The following is a 13,048-nucleotide window of genomic DNA, read 5'->3' as shown; positions in this document are numbered from 1 at the left end:
GCTGCATGGAAGAGTTTGCCTCAGGAGTGAGGAACCAGGTGAAATCACTGAAGTCGCATGCTTAAGGGCCTCACCACCCCTTCTCATCCCTACTCAAAAGTACATAGAAGTTCTCCCAGAAGTGTCAGGAAAAGAGTCCTGGAGCCTCTCTGTGCAGGGCTAGTATACAGGGCCATTACACGCATGCAGGTGAGTAGGAGCACCAAGGTCAGTGGCGTGGCTCTGTTTTTCCCATGGTTAAATTAAAGGATGCAGCTAGGGTAACCTGGTCTTGGGGAGAGGAGTGGGATGGGGGCTTCACATGGTCCTCTTCAGCCCTCAGAGAACTATAGCTTTCTAAATCTTGACCAAGGCTATTCTGGGGTGTATACCAGTGCAGATCACCCAGGGTGAACATGTGGCACAGATAAACCCTTGGAAACATAGGGCACAGCATCCTGTGAGGTTGTTGCAGCATGATGAGGCACTGTAGGGCTCCACCTGCATCTGCACCAGGTATCGAAATGTCTCACATTTGAAGCAGGGAAGAGCAGTGCAGTCATTTTGCCCTTGCTGATTTTCAGTCTGCTCCTTCTTGATTTGCTTAATGGAATCTGACTCGGTCAGCATTTAGGGTCTTGGGTCCCCTGGGAGTTTATCTGTGAAAAGCTGCCAGATATTCATATTCACTCGTAATCATCATCATCAGAAACTCAATTTCCTTCCCTGTCTGTGGTGGAAGAACACTCCCTTGAAAGCTGTTGCGTGGTCAGGGACTTGGCAGGGCTTCCCAATTGCGGCCGGGCAGTGATTAGCCCGGGATATTGCAGCCCAGGCCACAGGCTCAAGGTTACCGAAGCGGGAGAGCGCAGGGACAGCCCCGAAGCCCCCGGTGCGGGCGGAGATGTAGCAGGGGAGCGCAGGCGGGCCGAGCGAGGGCTTTTTTGGGGGGTCTCAGCAGGAGGCACCGGGCGGGGGCGGCTCCGGCGGCGGCGGCTCCGGCGGCGGCCGCCAGGGGGCGCCGGAGACCGCGCGGCGGGGCTGCGGGCGGGGCGGGGCGGCCTTCGCGGGCCTGGGGGGCTGTGGGGACGGGCGGCTGTGGGGATGGGCATGGCGGCGTGTGCGGGGCCTCCCGTGCGGGAGGGTGGCGTGCAGGTGCGGGGCGTGGGGGTGAGCGCTCATCTGTGCGTGTTGGGCAGCGCGGCGATCGCTGCGGGGGCTGGACGTTCGCCCGTGGCCGTGGGGGTGCCGTGGTGCCCGCGGCGGAGGCGGACGCGCCCCACAGCGGGAGAGACAAAAGAGAAGTCACCGCGCAAACGTGGGCTGTCAAAGCCCAAGTTGTGTCTGGGAAGGAATGGGGAAAGTGATAGAGTGAATTGAAAATGGGAGCTATTTTCTGCACAAAATCTCACTCGAAATTAATATTTCATTTTATTCTTACATTTTCGGTCTTTATTACACTTGAGCAATTAGTGCCCCCCAAAAGCCTTCGAGAATTTTATTTTGTGATCGAACTATAACCTTTCCCCATTTTTGCAGCACATGTGACAGTAAATGTATCATCCGTGGCATGTACTTAAACCAGTTCTGCTGTAAACCCCAGAGATTACACGTGGCCCCCAGGGTTACATGCAGGGACCACACTGGATGCCAGGCCTCACAGTCAGCATGAAACTCTGCCCGACACCTGCACAGCTACACACAGCCCCTTGGTGCAGACAGCTGCTGGTATTAGCATGGAGTGAGGTGCAGAAGATGATCAGGACTGCACCTAAGAGGTGTCTGTAGCAGCCTCACCACCTCACTGGCACTCACAGGAGCTTAGTGGGGAAACAGGACGCTGTGTAACTCGCACCATATTTTATCTGTGGAGATGGGAGTTTTGGCTTGTCAGATACCCTCAAGCTTATACACACAAGCTCAAGCAGAACAGAAGTGGCCTGACATTCTCCCAAGTCCTTCATCACACCATGTTTCCTTGGGTGTCCTTTCTTATACCTACGTGTTGCAGAAGGACATCTCTTTACCATACCATGCCACACCATGCCATGCCTCTGGCCCCCACCAAGCTCACAAACCCCGAGCTATGCACTGATATGTATCAAGGCAGCAGTACCCAGCCAAGGCCAAACATTCCTCTGCCTCCTCTGTGCTGGATATGAGTTGCAAGCCACCATCGGTGCATATGCCTTTGCTCTGATTGTATGGGTACCCTGGAAAAGTGACAAGGAGGAGGATTGCTGCCATGTGTGTATGTGTTACATACATGTCAATGTATGTGTTCAAACAAATACTATTTAAAACAAATAGTATTCAAGACAAATAGTACGAATGTGATGGCAGAAGATTTTGTGTGGGCAACACAGACTTGCCTGGTGTGCTCTTGATTATCTGATGGGCCAGAGGAGTCATGTTTTGGAACTTCTTCACTGACAATAAGGGATGCAAATGGTCCCAAACAGCCTCCCTAAAATTATTTGACAGTGAAAGATGCTTTCTCTGAAACATAGGTCAGGTAAGGGTAGTAGCTGAGTTTAAACGTGTTCCTGATCTCAGAGGGGGAAATAAGTTCCTGTCACCCAAAAAAGGAGTAAAAAACCAGTATTGTAGGATTTGTGTGACAAGCCACAAAAGACATGCATGGACTAGCAGAAAAAAGAAGCCATAGACGGAATATAAATTTTCCACACAGTCCAGCACATACTTTCTTAATAATGAAAGAATAGAATTGGGGCACAAACAGCTAATCTAGTAAGTAACAGGCTACATTAGGAAGAAATCAGACAAATGAAAGTGCTGAAGAATTTCAGAGGCTCTGAAGATATCCTTCTTCGATTTGCTGCCTTTCAGTCACCAGCTCAAGTTTAATAGTGACCGTGCTGCTGAGCATGCCTGTGGCACCCGTGCACCACGCAGTAGAGTGAGGGTCTTCGCCTGATAAACTCTGCAGGTTGTGAGAGGGGAAGTTGCACTTTGGTCTCACAGGGCTCTCCTCAACAGGGCCTTTTTTTTTTTTTCTGGCACCACTTAGATATCAGAATTTGCTTCTCATGGTAGTAAGCATGACTTCTGTCTTCTACAGCACAGTCAGTTCCAACACAAGAACTCGTCTCCATCTCCACACTTCAGCATTTTCCTGCACCTCTTCTGTGTAAAACACTGCACATACACACATATGTGTGTTTGTATACACTTGTATGTATATGTGTACATGCACACAGGCATGTACATATACACGTGTGTGCATGCATGTGTACATATACATATAAAACAATGTACATATATGTGTAGCCATATGTGCACATATGCATGGTGGGCATGCATTTACAGAACCACAGCCACGTACATCTCCCTGCCTATTATAAAGAAAAGACTGCCAGAGACTGGTGTTGCGGGGTGAATTTAAAACAGTATCACTGCCGTTAAAGCCATCCAGAAAAGGGGACTCATAAATGAGTGGATGAATGAGAAGATGTCAGGAGTGTTAGCGCTTAATATTCCTGGAGTGAGGCTGCATTATTTGTTGCTGCAGCAGCATGCTCCTCCCTGCCCGCTCTGACAGAGCCTGTGGATGCGCATGCACACATATGCAACTTCGTTTCCCACCCTTGTGAAAATTCAACCTCCCTGGCATACCCTGCACCCTCACCCCATAGGTGTCATGTCACAGGGCCATAAACACAGTAGCGAAGCCTGCCTTCTCTCCGATTCAGAAACGCTTAATTGCAGTGCAGCCTGTATGAGGGAGGGGAGACGTCCGCGTGTTGGCCCCATGTTTTATTGATCAGACCACTGTGATGAATCAGCTCCTGCAGAGCTGGTGTCTCGCTGCAGACAGGCACTGGCCACTGCACACAATTACAACGAGTCCTGGCATCTCAGGGCCACCACTGGGAAGGTGGCAGAGCGGGCAGCTGCGGAGCTGGTGACTAGGGGCTGTGTCTGCAAAGGTGTGAACTGTGTTCTCATGTTGGAAGGCCAGCAGTTCCCAGCTGGAGGCACAGCAAAGGATGGGATGTGGTTAGCAGCTGGGATTGAGCCTTCCTGCTTGCTCCAGCCTGAGTGTTTAGGGAAAACCACATGCCATTGGAGTGTTGGACAGAGGGAAGGAGCATGCTGAGCAGCTGCCAGGCAGCAGCCTGCACCTGGGCTGGAGGGAGCTCACTGAAGTGGGAAGGTGGCTGTGCCCTGCAGCCCCAGCCCGAGAGTGAAGTGTTGTGTTCCTGTGTTATCCCTATCTCACCCAGCCATGTGTAATCTTGTCTTCTTTTCTCTCCCTTCTCACACCCTGCAGGACCCGGCACAGGGAGAGTAGACAACGGCTCCATGAGTTTGGCCGTCCCACTGTGGCTGCTGGCAGCGTCCCTGCTCTGCCTACTCAGCAAATGTTAATACAAATCAGAATTAAAAATAATAATATTAATAATAATTAAAAAAACAACACGACAACGACAACAACACACAAAACAAAATGCGTTATACAGGAGACAGAGCGAAGAGAGGGGAGAGAGAAAAAAGGGGGGGGGAGAGAGAGAGACGACTGTTTCTTTCACAACTTTTGTGTGTTCAGGAGCGAAGAGGGGGGAGAGGAAAAATTACAGCAAAGAAGACTCAGCAACATTTAATCCAAAACCTGAAAAGCCGGCTGTCAAGTCACTGACTGTCTAGGAGGCAACACGAACCGAGGGAGAGAATGGGGCACCAGCAAGGATCGCGTCGCCGGAGGATGCTGCAATGTAAACAATCCAACAAAACCCATAAAGCCAATCAAACAGAAGATCCCTTTTCTTTTCTCTCCTCCTTCCTCTTTTCCATACTTCCTCACTTTCCTTCCTTCCTTCCTCCTCTTTCTTTCTTTTGCAGAAAGAGGTCTTTGCTTCGGTGTCTATAGCCATTTAACTTTTTGGATGCCCTGGGTCATTTTTGTGAGCTAATGCTCAGCCAGTTCATACTTTTGAAAACAAATTAAAAAAAAAAAAAAAAAGAGAAAAGAAAAAAAGAGGAAAAAAAAAAGCCACGAACCAGAGCAAGTCACCTGAAGCTCTCTGCACACTGGTGTCCTGTGAAGAACTCTTCCTCTCTTCACTTCACCCTGCGCTCATGTGCACCCAGCCCTTGCTAAACACCTTTTTTCCTGTCCCTTCCTTCATGCAACATCGCCCTTGCTGGCCTGAACTAAAGCTGTGTCAACTCTACTGAAAGCCTACTTTTCTTTTTTTTTTAAATCCTCTTCCTCTCCCCCCTCAATTCAACCAGGTGTCTTTCTCTTTCTCCTGTGTATGCCTGTGTGCGTGCGTGCGTGCATGTGTGGCTCTCGCTCTGTCTTCACTCTTTCTCTCTTTCTCTTCCTCTCTCTAAGCATGCAAAATGAACAGTCCATGTGTACATATGCTCATCCTGCTGTAGATAATGTCCTGCCTTGTAAGTGTGAGACAAGATGCAGAGAGATCACTCAGGCAGAGAAGAGGGGTGAGGAGAGAGGGGCAGTTGCAACACAGATTCCAGTGGATTCCTCTCTCCAGCATCCTCACTGGCTTTTTAACTTCTGGCCACCTTGCTTGCAAGAGTCAGTCTGCACCCTTGTCTACCCTTTTTTTCTCTCCCACCTGCAACCTGTCTGGCTCTCAGCCTCTAAGTACCAGCATAGCAGCCCCTGCTATGCATGAGTGCTCGCACACATGCATGGGGGTGTGCACTCATGTGCAATTGTCCAAACGAGCAGAAGAAACCAGGACTGGCCTACAGCACTATGGACTGAAGAGTGCAGCCAGCCATTCCTCCTGGGAATGGGAGGCTGAGCTGGTGGGATGTGAGTGATGAGACCTTGGACATCACCAAGCAGCCATTCCTTTTAGGTATAGTGTGTGCATAGAAGCAATGCCTCAACATGAAATCAGCAATCTGGTCATTCCTAACCATTTTGGTAGTCATGCAAAAATAGAGCCAATACTCTTTTTTGTTGTTTTGTTGTTTTCATTCTTAACTGTCCTCCCTGGTATAAAAGGAAATGTAGGCTGTGTGAGAGGGTGAGTGTGCGTGTGCATGTTTGTGTGCTGTACACCACTGCTACTACAAAACTCACTGCAAATTCCATGTTTGAAACAAATTGGGTCAGAAAATGTCCAAGACCTGTGAACGGAAGAAGTAAAACAAATCTCAGGTCCAAAATCCTGGGCTTATAAACAAGGAGCTTAAAGTGGTTCAGCAAAGAAGTGGGCAGCACAATTCCCCTTTCTCTTCTCTTTTCTCATCTCAAGGGTGCTGGTCTTGCTGGAGAGTGCTGTTGCTTGCCATCACACTTCCCATGGCAGAACCACATGCAGAGGTGCCAACAGGAGATGCTTTGTGGCTCCCAAGTGAGGAGAAGGAGAGAACGCCCTGTTAGAAACAGGGCTGAGAAAATGCTGAGTGGTGGCTGGAAGTTGCCACACCAGCACAAGGTCTGCTGCAGGGGGAGAGGGCAAGACAACAGTCATGCTCTCCAGTGGCTGCAGTGCATGTGTGTGGGCAGGGGCAGTGGGGAGAAACTCCTGTGTCTCCTGGCTAGTCACAAGCCCTAGTATCCACCAGCAGCAAAGATGATGAAACACAGTGTTTATCAGGTAGCCACTTGCTTTTCTGGGGAGAGAGATGGGCAGGAAGAACTTAAGTTAGCCCACACAAGTCGAGTGACCATCCCATGACAGTACAGCTCAGCACCACTGAGCTTCCAAGCACAAGGCAGCTTGCTTTTCTGTCTTTGCCCTGCAAGTTGGCACAGTAGCAGCACGTCAGGCAGTCGCGCTCACACGCTCTTGAAAGCAAGGGGAAAATTGCTTGGCCTTGCCGCTCTCCAGTGTGCTGGAGAGGATACCCACCGGGTGGTCCCCTGCCAGGAAGGAAAGTGGGAAATTGCTGCCTGCAAGCCCGTTCCCATCTTTGCTTGAGTGGGGCACAGTCTGATGAGGCTTCTCCCTGCTGCTCAGCCTGATGCTTTCGCCTTGCACTGCGGCACTGCTGACCCTGCCCCCTCGCTGCTGAGCTCAGCTGTTTCAGGCAGCAGCAGGCACGCAATTAAGCAGGCAGTCAAGGGCTCCTCACAGGCAGCCAGAATAAGCGAGGAAATTTATTGAAGACACAGGAGGCTGAAGTTTGGGCGTTACAAGAGTTGCTACAGAGCTACTGTGGGATTGCATGGTGGTGTATTATGCTCCTCCAGACCCCAAAGCCATACCTGGAGGTGTTTGTGCTTTGCTGCAAGAGGGGAAAGCCAGGCAACTGGTGCTTGAAATCCACTCAAGGCATCCACAGATGGCTCCCCTCTTCCAAGACAGGGCAGTCATTGGTGGGACCTGGGCATCTCCTTTGGAGACTGGTGTGCCTGTGGCGGCCCAGGAGGAAAATGCCCTGTATCCTTCAGAGCATTCAGACATGCCAGTCCTTGTACCTACCCTTAAGGAGCGTCGTGTAATTCGGTGTCTTAGTAACATATCCAGATTTCCTGCTGCGACAGGGCTCCTCTTTCCCCTGGTACAACCACGAGCTGATGCTGTTTCTAGAAGCCAGATCTGGGAACTGCACCCTTTCGAGCACACTGACACAAGGGAAAACACCACATTGCTCATTCTTGGGGCTGTACCTATGCCTGGATTTATTGTTGCAGGCTTGGTGTGAAAGGTGGGCAGCCTGCTGTGTCCTGCTGTCACAGGCTGTTCCTAAAGGCTGGGTAGGCCCACTTTAGGTTCTTTGATGTCAGCCTGGTTGCTGTTGTAGCGTCTGTCCCATGTGTTGTCCTCTGCATGTGTTTTTGTCACTGTGGGATCACTCCTAGGCACTGGGATCACACACATCAGAGCCCTATGGTGTGGTGGTGGTCACAAGTCCTGATACTTCATTGTCTCACACCTGTTTTGGTTTGAAGGAGTTTTGAGGGGATATTTTTTAGATGTCAAGGCACAGAGGCTTATGGTTAAAGGGAAATATCTCACTAAAAGCAGGACATCCATTTTTTGAAGCCACCTGCCTGTTAGCTGGGGGAAATGGACACAGCCCCGGTGCTGTGTGTGAGGGATCTGGTCTTTCATGCAGGCCCTTGGCAGATCTTTGCCTCTGTTGCATGGCCGTGAAATAGGGTTAAAGCCAATTATTTGCAGACCTGTCTGAGACAAGCCACCAATAACAAGTATGCCTGTTGTCTGCAGCAGTGCTGGGAACCCCGCTCCTGGCAATGTCTGTTCCTAGTAGGGGTGGGAATGTCGTGGGTAGGCTGGAGCTTGATTTACTCCTAGAATCTAATCCTGTGAGCTGCAGTGTGCATCACAGGATGCTCTAAACATCCCCCAATTTCTCCTGAACTCGGGCAGTGATTGCTCAAAGCATATGTCAAGTGGTGAGGCTAGATGAATATAGGAGACACAGGCAAGGTCAAATGCTTTTTTCCCAATCCCTTTCTCCACTCCACCCTCTGACAGAGATGTTGCAAAGGTTTTTCTCATGTCTCAGTCCCTTTTCTCTGAAATTGTTTCTGGTTTTCATCTATTCTCTGCTTTCATGTTGCTGTCTTTCCCATTCCCTCCCAAAAAGCTGGGCTCTTACTTCCTGCTGCCTCTCAGCTGGTTGAGGACCAGGAAAGATGGGAGTTTGGAATGGGACACCAGTTCCTTGAGCTTGTCAGTGTAATTGTGTTTGATTGATGGAGATTTAACATTTAGTGTTATAAAAAGAGAAATGAACAAAATGAAAAAAAAAAAAAAGAAAAAATTGTATTTCTTCAACTTGTTTGTAAATATTACAAGAACTACATGAGATGTCTGGTAATGTCCAAGCAGAGGAACAAAAACTTAGATTTAATATATGGCCCCATACTTGCTAGCAGATTTCTAACCCTTTTCGGATGACTGAGAGGAGGGGCGAAGGCAAGTCTTTCTGAAAGGAACTGGACAGGGGAAGTGCAGCCACCCCAAGCCACATGAACTCCATGCATGATTGTAGCATGTTGCTTGGAGCGTGTGCCTGGTCAGATGGAAAACGAAGCAAACGCCTGTCTCTGAACGGCTGGGAAGGGCAACATGGGATGCTCCAGCCGACACCTGTATCTTGGCAGTTGTGTTCATTTTTGTTTGTCTGCAGCCCCGTAGCTTGGGGGCATGTTGCTCAGTGATGCACCCCCTTCCTCTCCCCACTGCTTTCTTCTCCAGTGAAGTTGTGTCGCCCCATGCTAGCACCGAGTGCATGTTAACGTGCCATTCATGAAGATTTCATTGGTGACATGCCTTGTGTCAAGAGTTAGTCTTTGTCCGCACATCTTTCTCATGCCACTGACTGTTCACCACTTGGGCAGATCTCTCGTGTAGTGCTGCTTGCCCCACTTTTGGTCAAAGTATATCCAAACCCCACCAGCTCTTCTTAGCTCCAGGTGCATCCAGACCATGCCCCCAGGCCACCTGTCTAAGCAACCCCATTTTGAAAGTCCAAGCACACAGCATGGACAAAGTCACCGTCAATAGCCGCATGGGCTCCAGACTGAGTGGTAGCTACACATCTGGAAGGAATTTGGGGGAGCAGCAGTGAGTCCCAATGATACAAGAGCTTTTGGGGAAGAAGATCTGGGAAGTCAGAGGAGTTATGCTAGAGTCCTTCACAGCCCCACCACCAGGTGATGTTTCAGCTCAATCTTTGTGCAGTGTTTCATCGCTTCACCCTTTCCTGATGAGGGAATCTGCAGGCACAGGGAAAAAGCTCTTCTCCTCCCAACCCCTCTCACACCTCTGCTTCCTCTCCTCCAAGCACACTGACCTGCAGCCCAAATGCTGATGGTGCTTGATGTGACATAGCAAGTGACACAGAGGATGGCTGACCAAGACAGTCCGACAGAGGTGGTGCTAGAGGAGTGAGCAGTTCTCTCTCTCTCTCTCTCTCTCTCTCTCTCCTGATGGTGCACAATCTTACTGCTTCTCTGACTCAAGTACACAAAACTTCTTGATTTAGGGATGCCGGGAGCAAACTATTCTATGGGAAGAGGAAAACTTCAGGCAGAGAAGTGATGGAGAAACTGGATGGTAATTTCCAAGATGTGGTGCCAGTGAAAAAGGGTAGGGATGAGTGCTGTCCGTCGTCCATGCACAGAACTCTCAGGTTCACCAGTGAGGAGACCATGGCCTCTCAACACTAATCTTAGAGTGGCTTCATTTCCAGTGCGATGCCCAGAAGATGGTTTTTTTTGACTGCATGACTCCTGCTGACTAAGAAGCTGTGTCACACCATTAAAACCTCTTTCACTTTTCCTTCTTGTAACATGCTAGAATGATAATTGGGAAACTCCCACAGGCAGGCCCCCAAAATTTTGCTTGATGGTTGGCTCCCATTAGGGCAATATATGGTGTTTGGTTGTTGGTTCACTCACCGTAACAGGAAAGCAGAACTCATCTTGGTTAGGATATGTTGGTATGGTCCTCTGTACCTCTGTGGCTTGGGTTGATGTGTATGAGGAAGGAGACCTACCAAGGCAGGGCTTAGGAAAGAGGAGCAGATCTGATTAGCCCAGGCAGGTGGGAAGCAAAGCGTCCTTCATTTGCTGCAGGTTCAGGTTAACTGGTGCCACAGAAACTCAGACTGCCCTGCAAGCCTTGTAGAAGTGCCCAGGCAGCGGAGGAGGAAGGGGCAGTGACAGTCAGGAGGACATGACTGCAGTGCAGGTGATAGGGCTGCATAAGCAGCAGGGCTCCTTGGGTAGCATGGCTGAGGAAGGGACAGACACTGCATCCCAGAAGGGCCATTCCCAGGTAGGGCAGGCCCTTCCTTCTCTTGCTATGCTAACAGTGCATCAGAAGCTCCCTCCTGGCCTCGCAGGGCATGCTCACTGTGCTGCAATGGGCCTCACGAGTGATGCAGTGTGACACCACAGTGGCTCCAGCCGTGTCCTGAGAAAAGGCATGTGGATGTTTCTGTACATGACATAGGGCCATGGGTGGAGACAAGGAGCAAGGGCTACCTAGGAGCCAAGCAGGGAGGGGAGCACCTCCCAAGCAGGGCTGTCCTCCAAAATTATGACATTTGCTCCCCATTCGGCCACGCACAGGCGCGTACGCACACCCCCGCGAGCTCCACCGCGCACATGCCGCAGTAGTCCTCACGGCTACCATACAGATGCTCCCTTTTCCCACACTCTCCATCACACACACGGCCAGACAGGCACTCATCCACTTGCTCCTGGCCTGGCTCTGTCTGTAACCCACACAGCTACTGGTGACCTCCTGAGGAAACCAGGAGAAAGTGTGTGTGTGTGCCTGTGCCTGTGCATATAGGAGCACCTGTGTGTGCCTGGAAAGGGAGGAGGAGGCAAAGAGCGGGAACCTGCCTCCTCAGTGCCACCATCACCTCCCACAGTCATTCAGCTTTCCCAGCTGGAGCCAAGATTCATCCTCTAGACCTTGAGAATGAAGGCCAGTCCCTTCTTCTTGCTACACAGTGGGGTGGTTAGAACTCTCCTCATTAACAGTGTTATATACATATAAATATATATATATATCTATATCTTTATATATATTTTTCCCCAGCACTGTAGACATGAGCTGAACTTCTCTTTAATGAAACGAGAAAATGGCCATTTAATTTTTTGCCATTGGTTTGTTTTTGAAACTAGCTCTGTGAAAGAAAATTTTAAAAGCGCAAGTGTGTGTGTAAAAGAACCGATCAAAAAAACTAAACAACCCAACAAATGAATGAACAAAACCCAGTGATGGAAAAAAAAAAAAGAAGCTTTTTATTTTTTCTTTTCTCAATGTATTTAACTTCTGTTATCTCGTTTCTGTTTCTTTACATGTATGAATGCTCTGCTCTTCTGTGATCTTAAAAAAAAAAATACAAAAAAATACAAAAATTAAATAAACGTGAAAAGGAGGTACTGTTTCCTGATTTCCCCTCCCTTCCTTGCATATTCTGGCTTTCCTCCTCTCTGATCATGTCTAGTGATGATTTCCCAGCCCACCTGGGGAATGTGGGCCAGGCTACCCCTTCCTTCACTTTTCTTGGAGGGGCAAGGTGGTACAGAGCTGCAAGAGAGGCAGGGGCCAGTGCCGTGGGACTGAGGGTCCTGGGTCACCCCCAGCAGACTGGCCCCTGCAGTGCAGTGTCTGGGGGTGAAGGGAGCAGGCTGGCTGTAAATAGGTGTGATTTGGGGCTGCCAGGGTGGGGGAGGGAAGGGGAGGTAAGGGAGGGGAGTGGAGGGGAGGGGAGGAGCCATGGGTGAAAACTGCAGTGCCCAGCCCTGAAGTCAGCACTTGCCTTTGGCTCCTGCAATTTTATTATTTTTTTTTAATTAAATAGCATGATTGTATGTGTATGTGCAGATAGAGGCTGGGATCAGGGTTGCAGTCTCAAGAGGGGAAGAACAAGGAAGCTGGTGGAAGGGATGGGCTGAGGCTGAGCTACATAAGTGAGCACAGGACAGGAGCACCAAAATACAGAGCGTGATGGTGGAGGTGGTGGAGACAGAGGAGGAGGCCAGTGGGGAAGGAGGTGGGAAATAACTGGCCAAGAAACAGCAGGACACAGAACTAGAGGCAAGATTTTATATCAAAGAGGGAGTGGGGAGACAGGGGAACGGAGAGGGCCTGGGGCTTGAAGTGAGGGCAGCCGGGACAAGGGGAATAAGGGCAGAAGTCTAGTACCACGGGCACAAGCAGGCATGAAGGGAATAGGTTAGAAGAAAGGGAGCGGGAAGGAAGGGGCAGCAGAGTAGCCCAGGCAAGTTTTCAAGGAAACACAGCCAAGGGGATGAAGAAACCAAGAACTGGGATCCAGAAAACCTGTTAAAAGGAGCACCTGGGCTTTTTAAATGTGAGGATTGGAGAACCCAGGTCATCTACAGCCAGATAACTCCAATGGTGGTGTCTCTCCAGAATGTAAGTGCCATCTGGCTGTCACAGCCTGGCATCACTGTCCTTGTCCCAGTGGGAGAACCACAGGTGGCACAGGGCAGCAGTGTGACAGGGCTGGGGCAGCCCAAGGGTGGAGCCCAGCAGGGAACAGGGCAGCATGTGTCTGCACCCAACACCAGAGCAGCAGCACAAGGCTGCATGTGGCTGAGCTC

General features: G+C 50.0%; 1 protein-coding gene across 7 annotated transcripts in view; it reads left to right on the top strand.

The window, feature by feature from the left end:
- Nucleotides 1-11,865, top strand: part of LSAMP (limbic system associated membrane protein) — a 1,003,852-nt gene extending 991,987 nt beyond the window's left edge. For all 7 annotated transcript variants that reach the window (XM_064644403.1, XM_064644400.1, XM_064644401.1 and 4 more), the window contains one exon: nt 4,274-11,865. In XM_064644403.1, coding sequence (XP_064500473.1) covers nt 4,274-4,371 — 98 coding nt within the window. In that variant the 3' untranslated portion in view covers nt 4,372-11,865. The remainder of the gene's footprint in view (nt 1-4,273) is intronic.
- Nucleotides 11,866-13,048: the final 1,183 nt, after the last annotated feature.

Source organism: Pseudopipra pipra, chromosome 2 (genome assembly GCF_036250125.1).
Source record: "Pseudopipra pipra isolate bDixPip1 chromosome 2, bDixPip1.hap1, whole genome shotgun sequence".
Taxonomy (NCBI): domain Eukaryota; kingdom Metazoa; phylum Chordata; class Aves; order Passeriformes; family Pipridae; genus Pseudopipra; species Pseudopipra pipra.
Note: the sequence above shows the minus strand (reverse complement) of the source record. Positions and strands in the feature narration are given on the sequence as shown.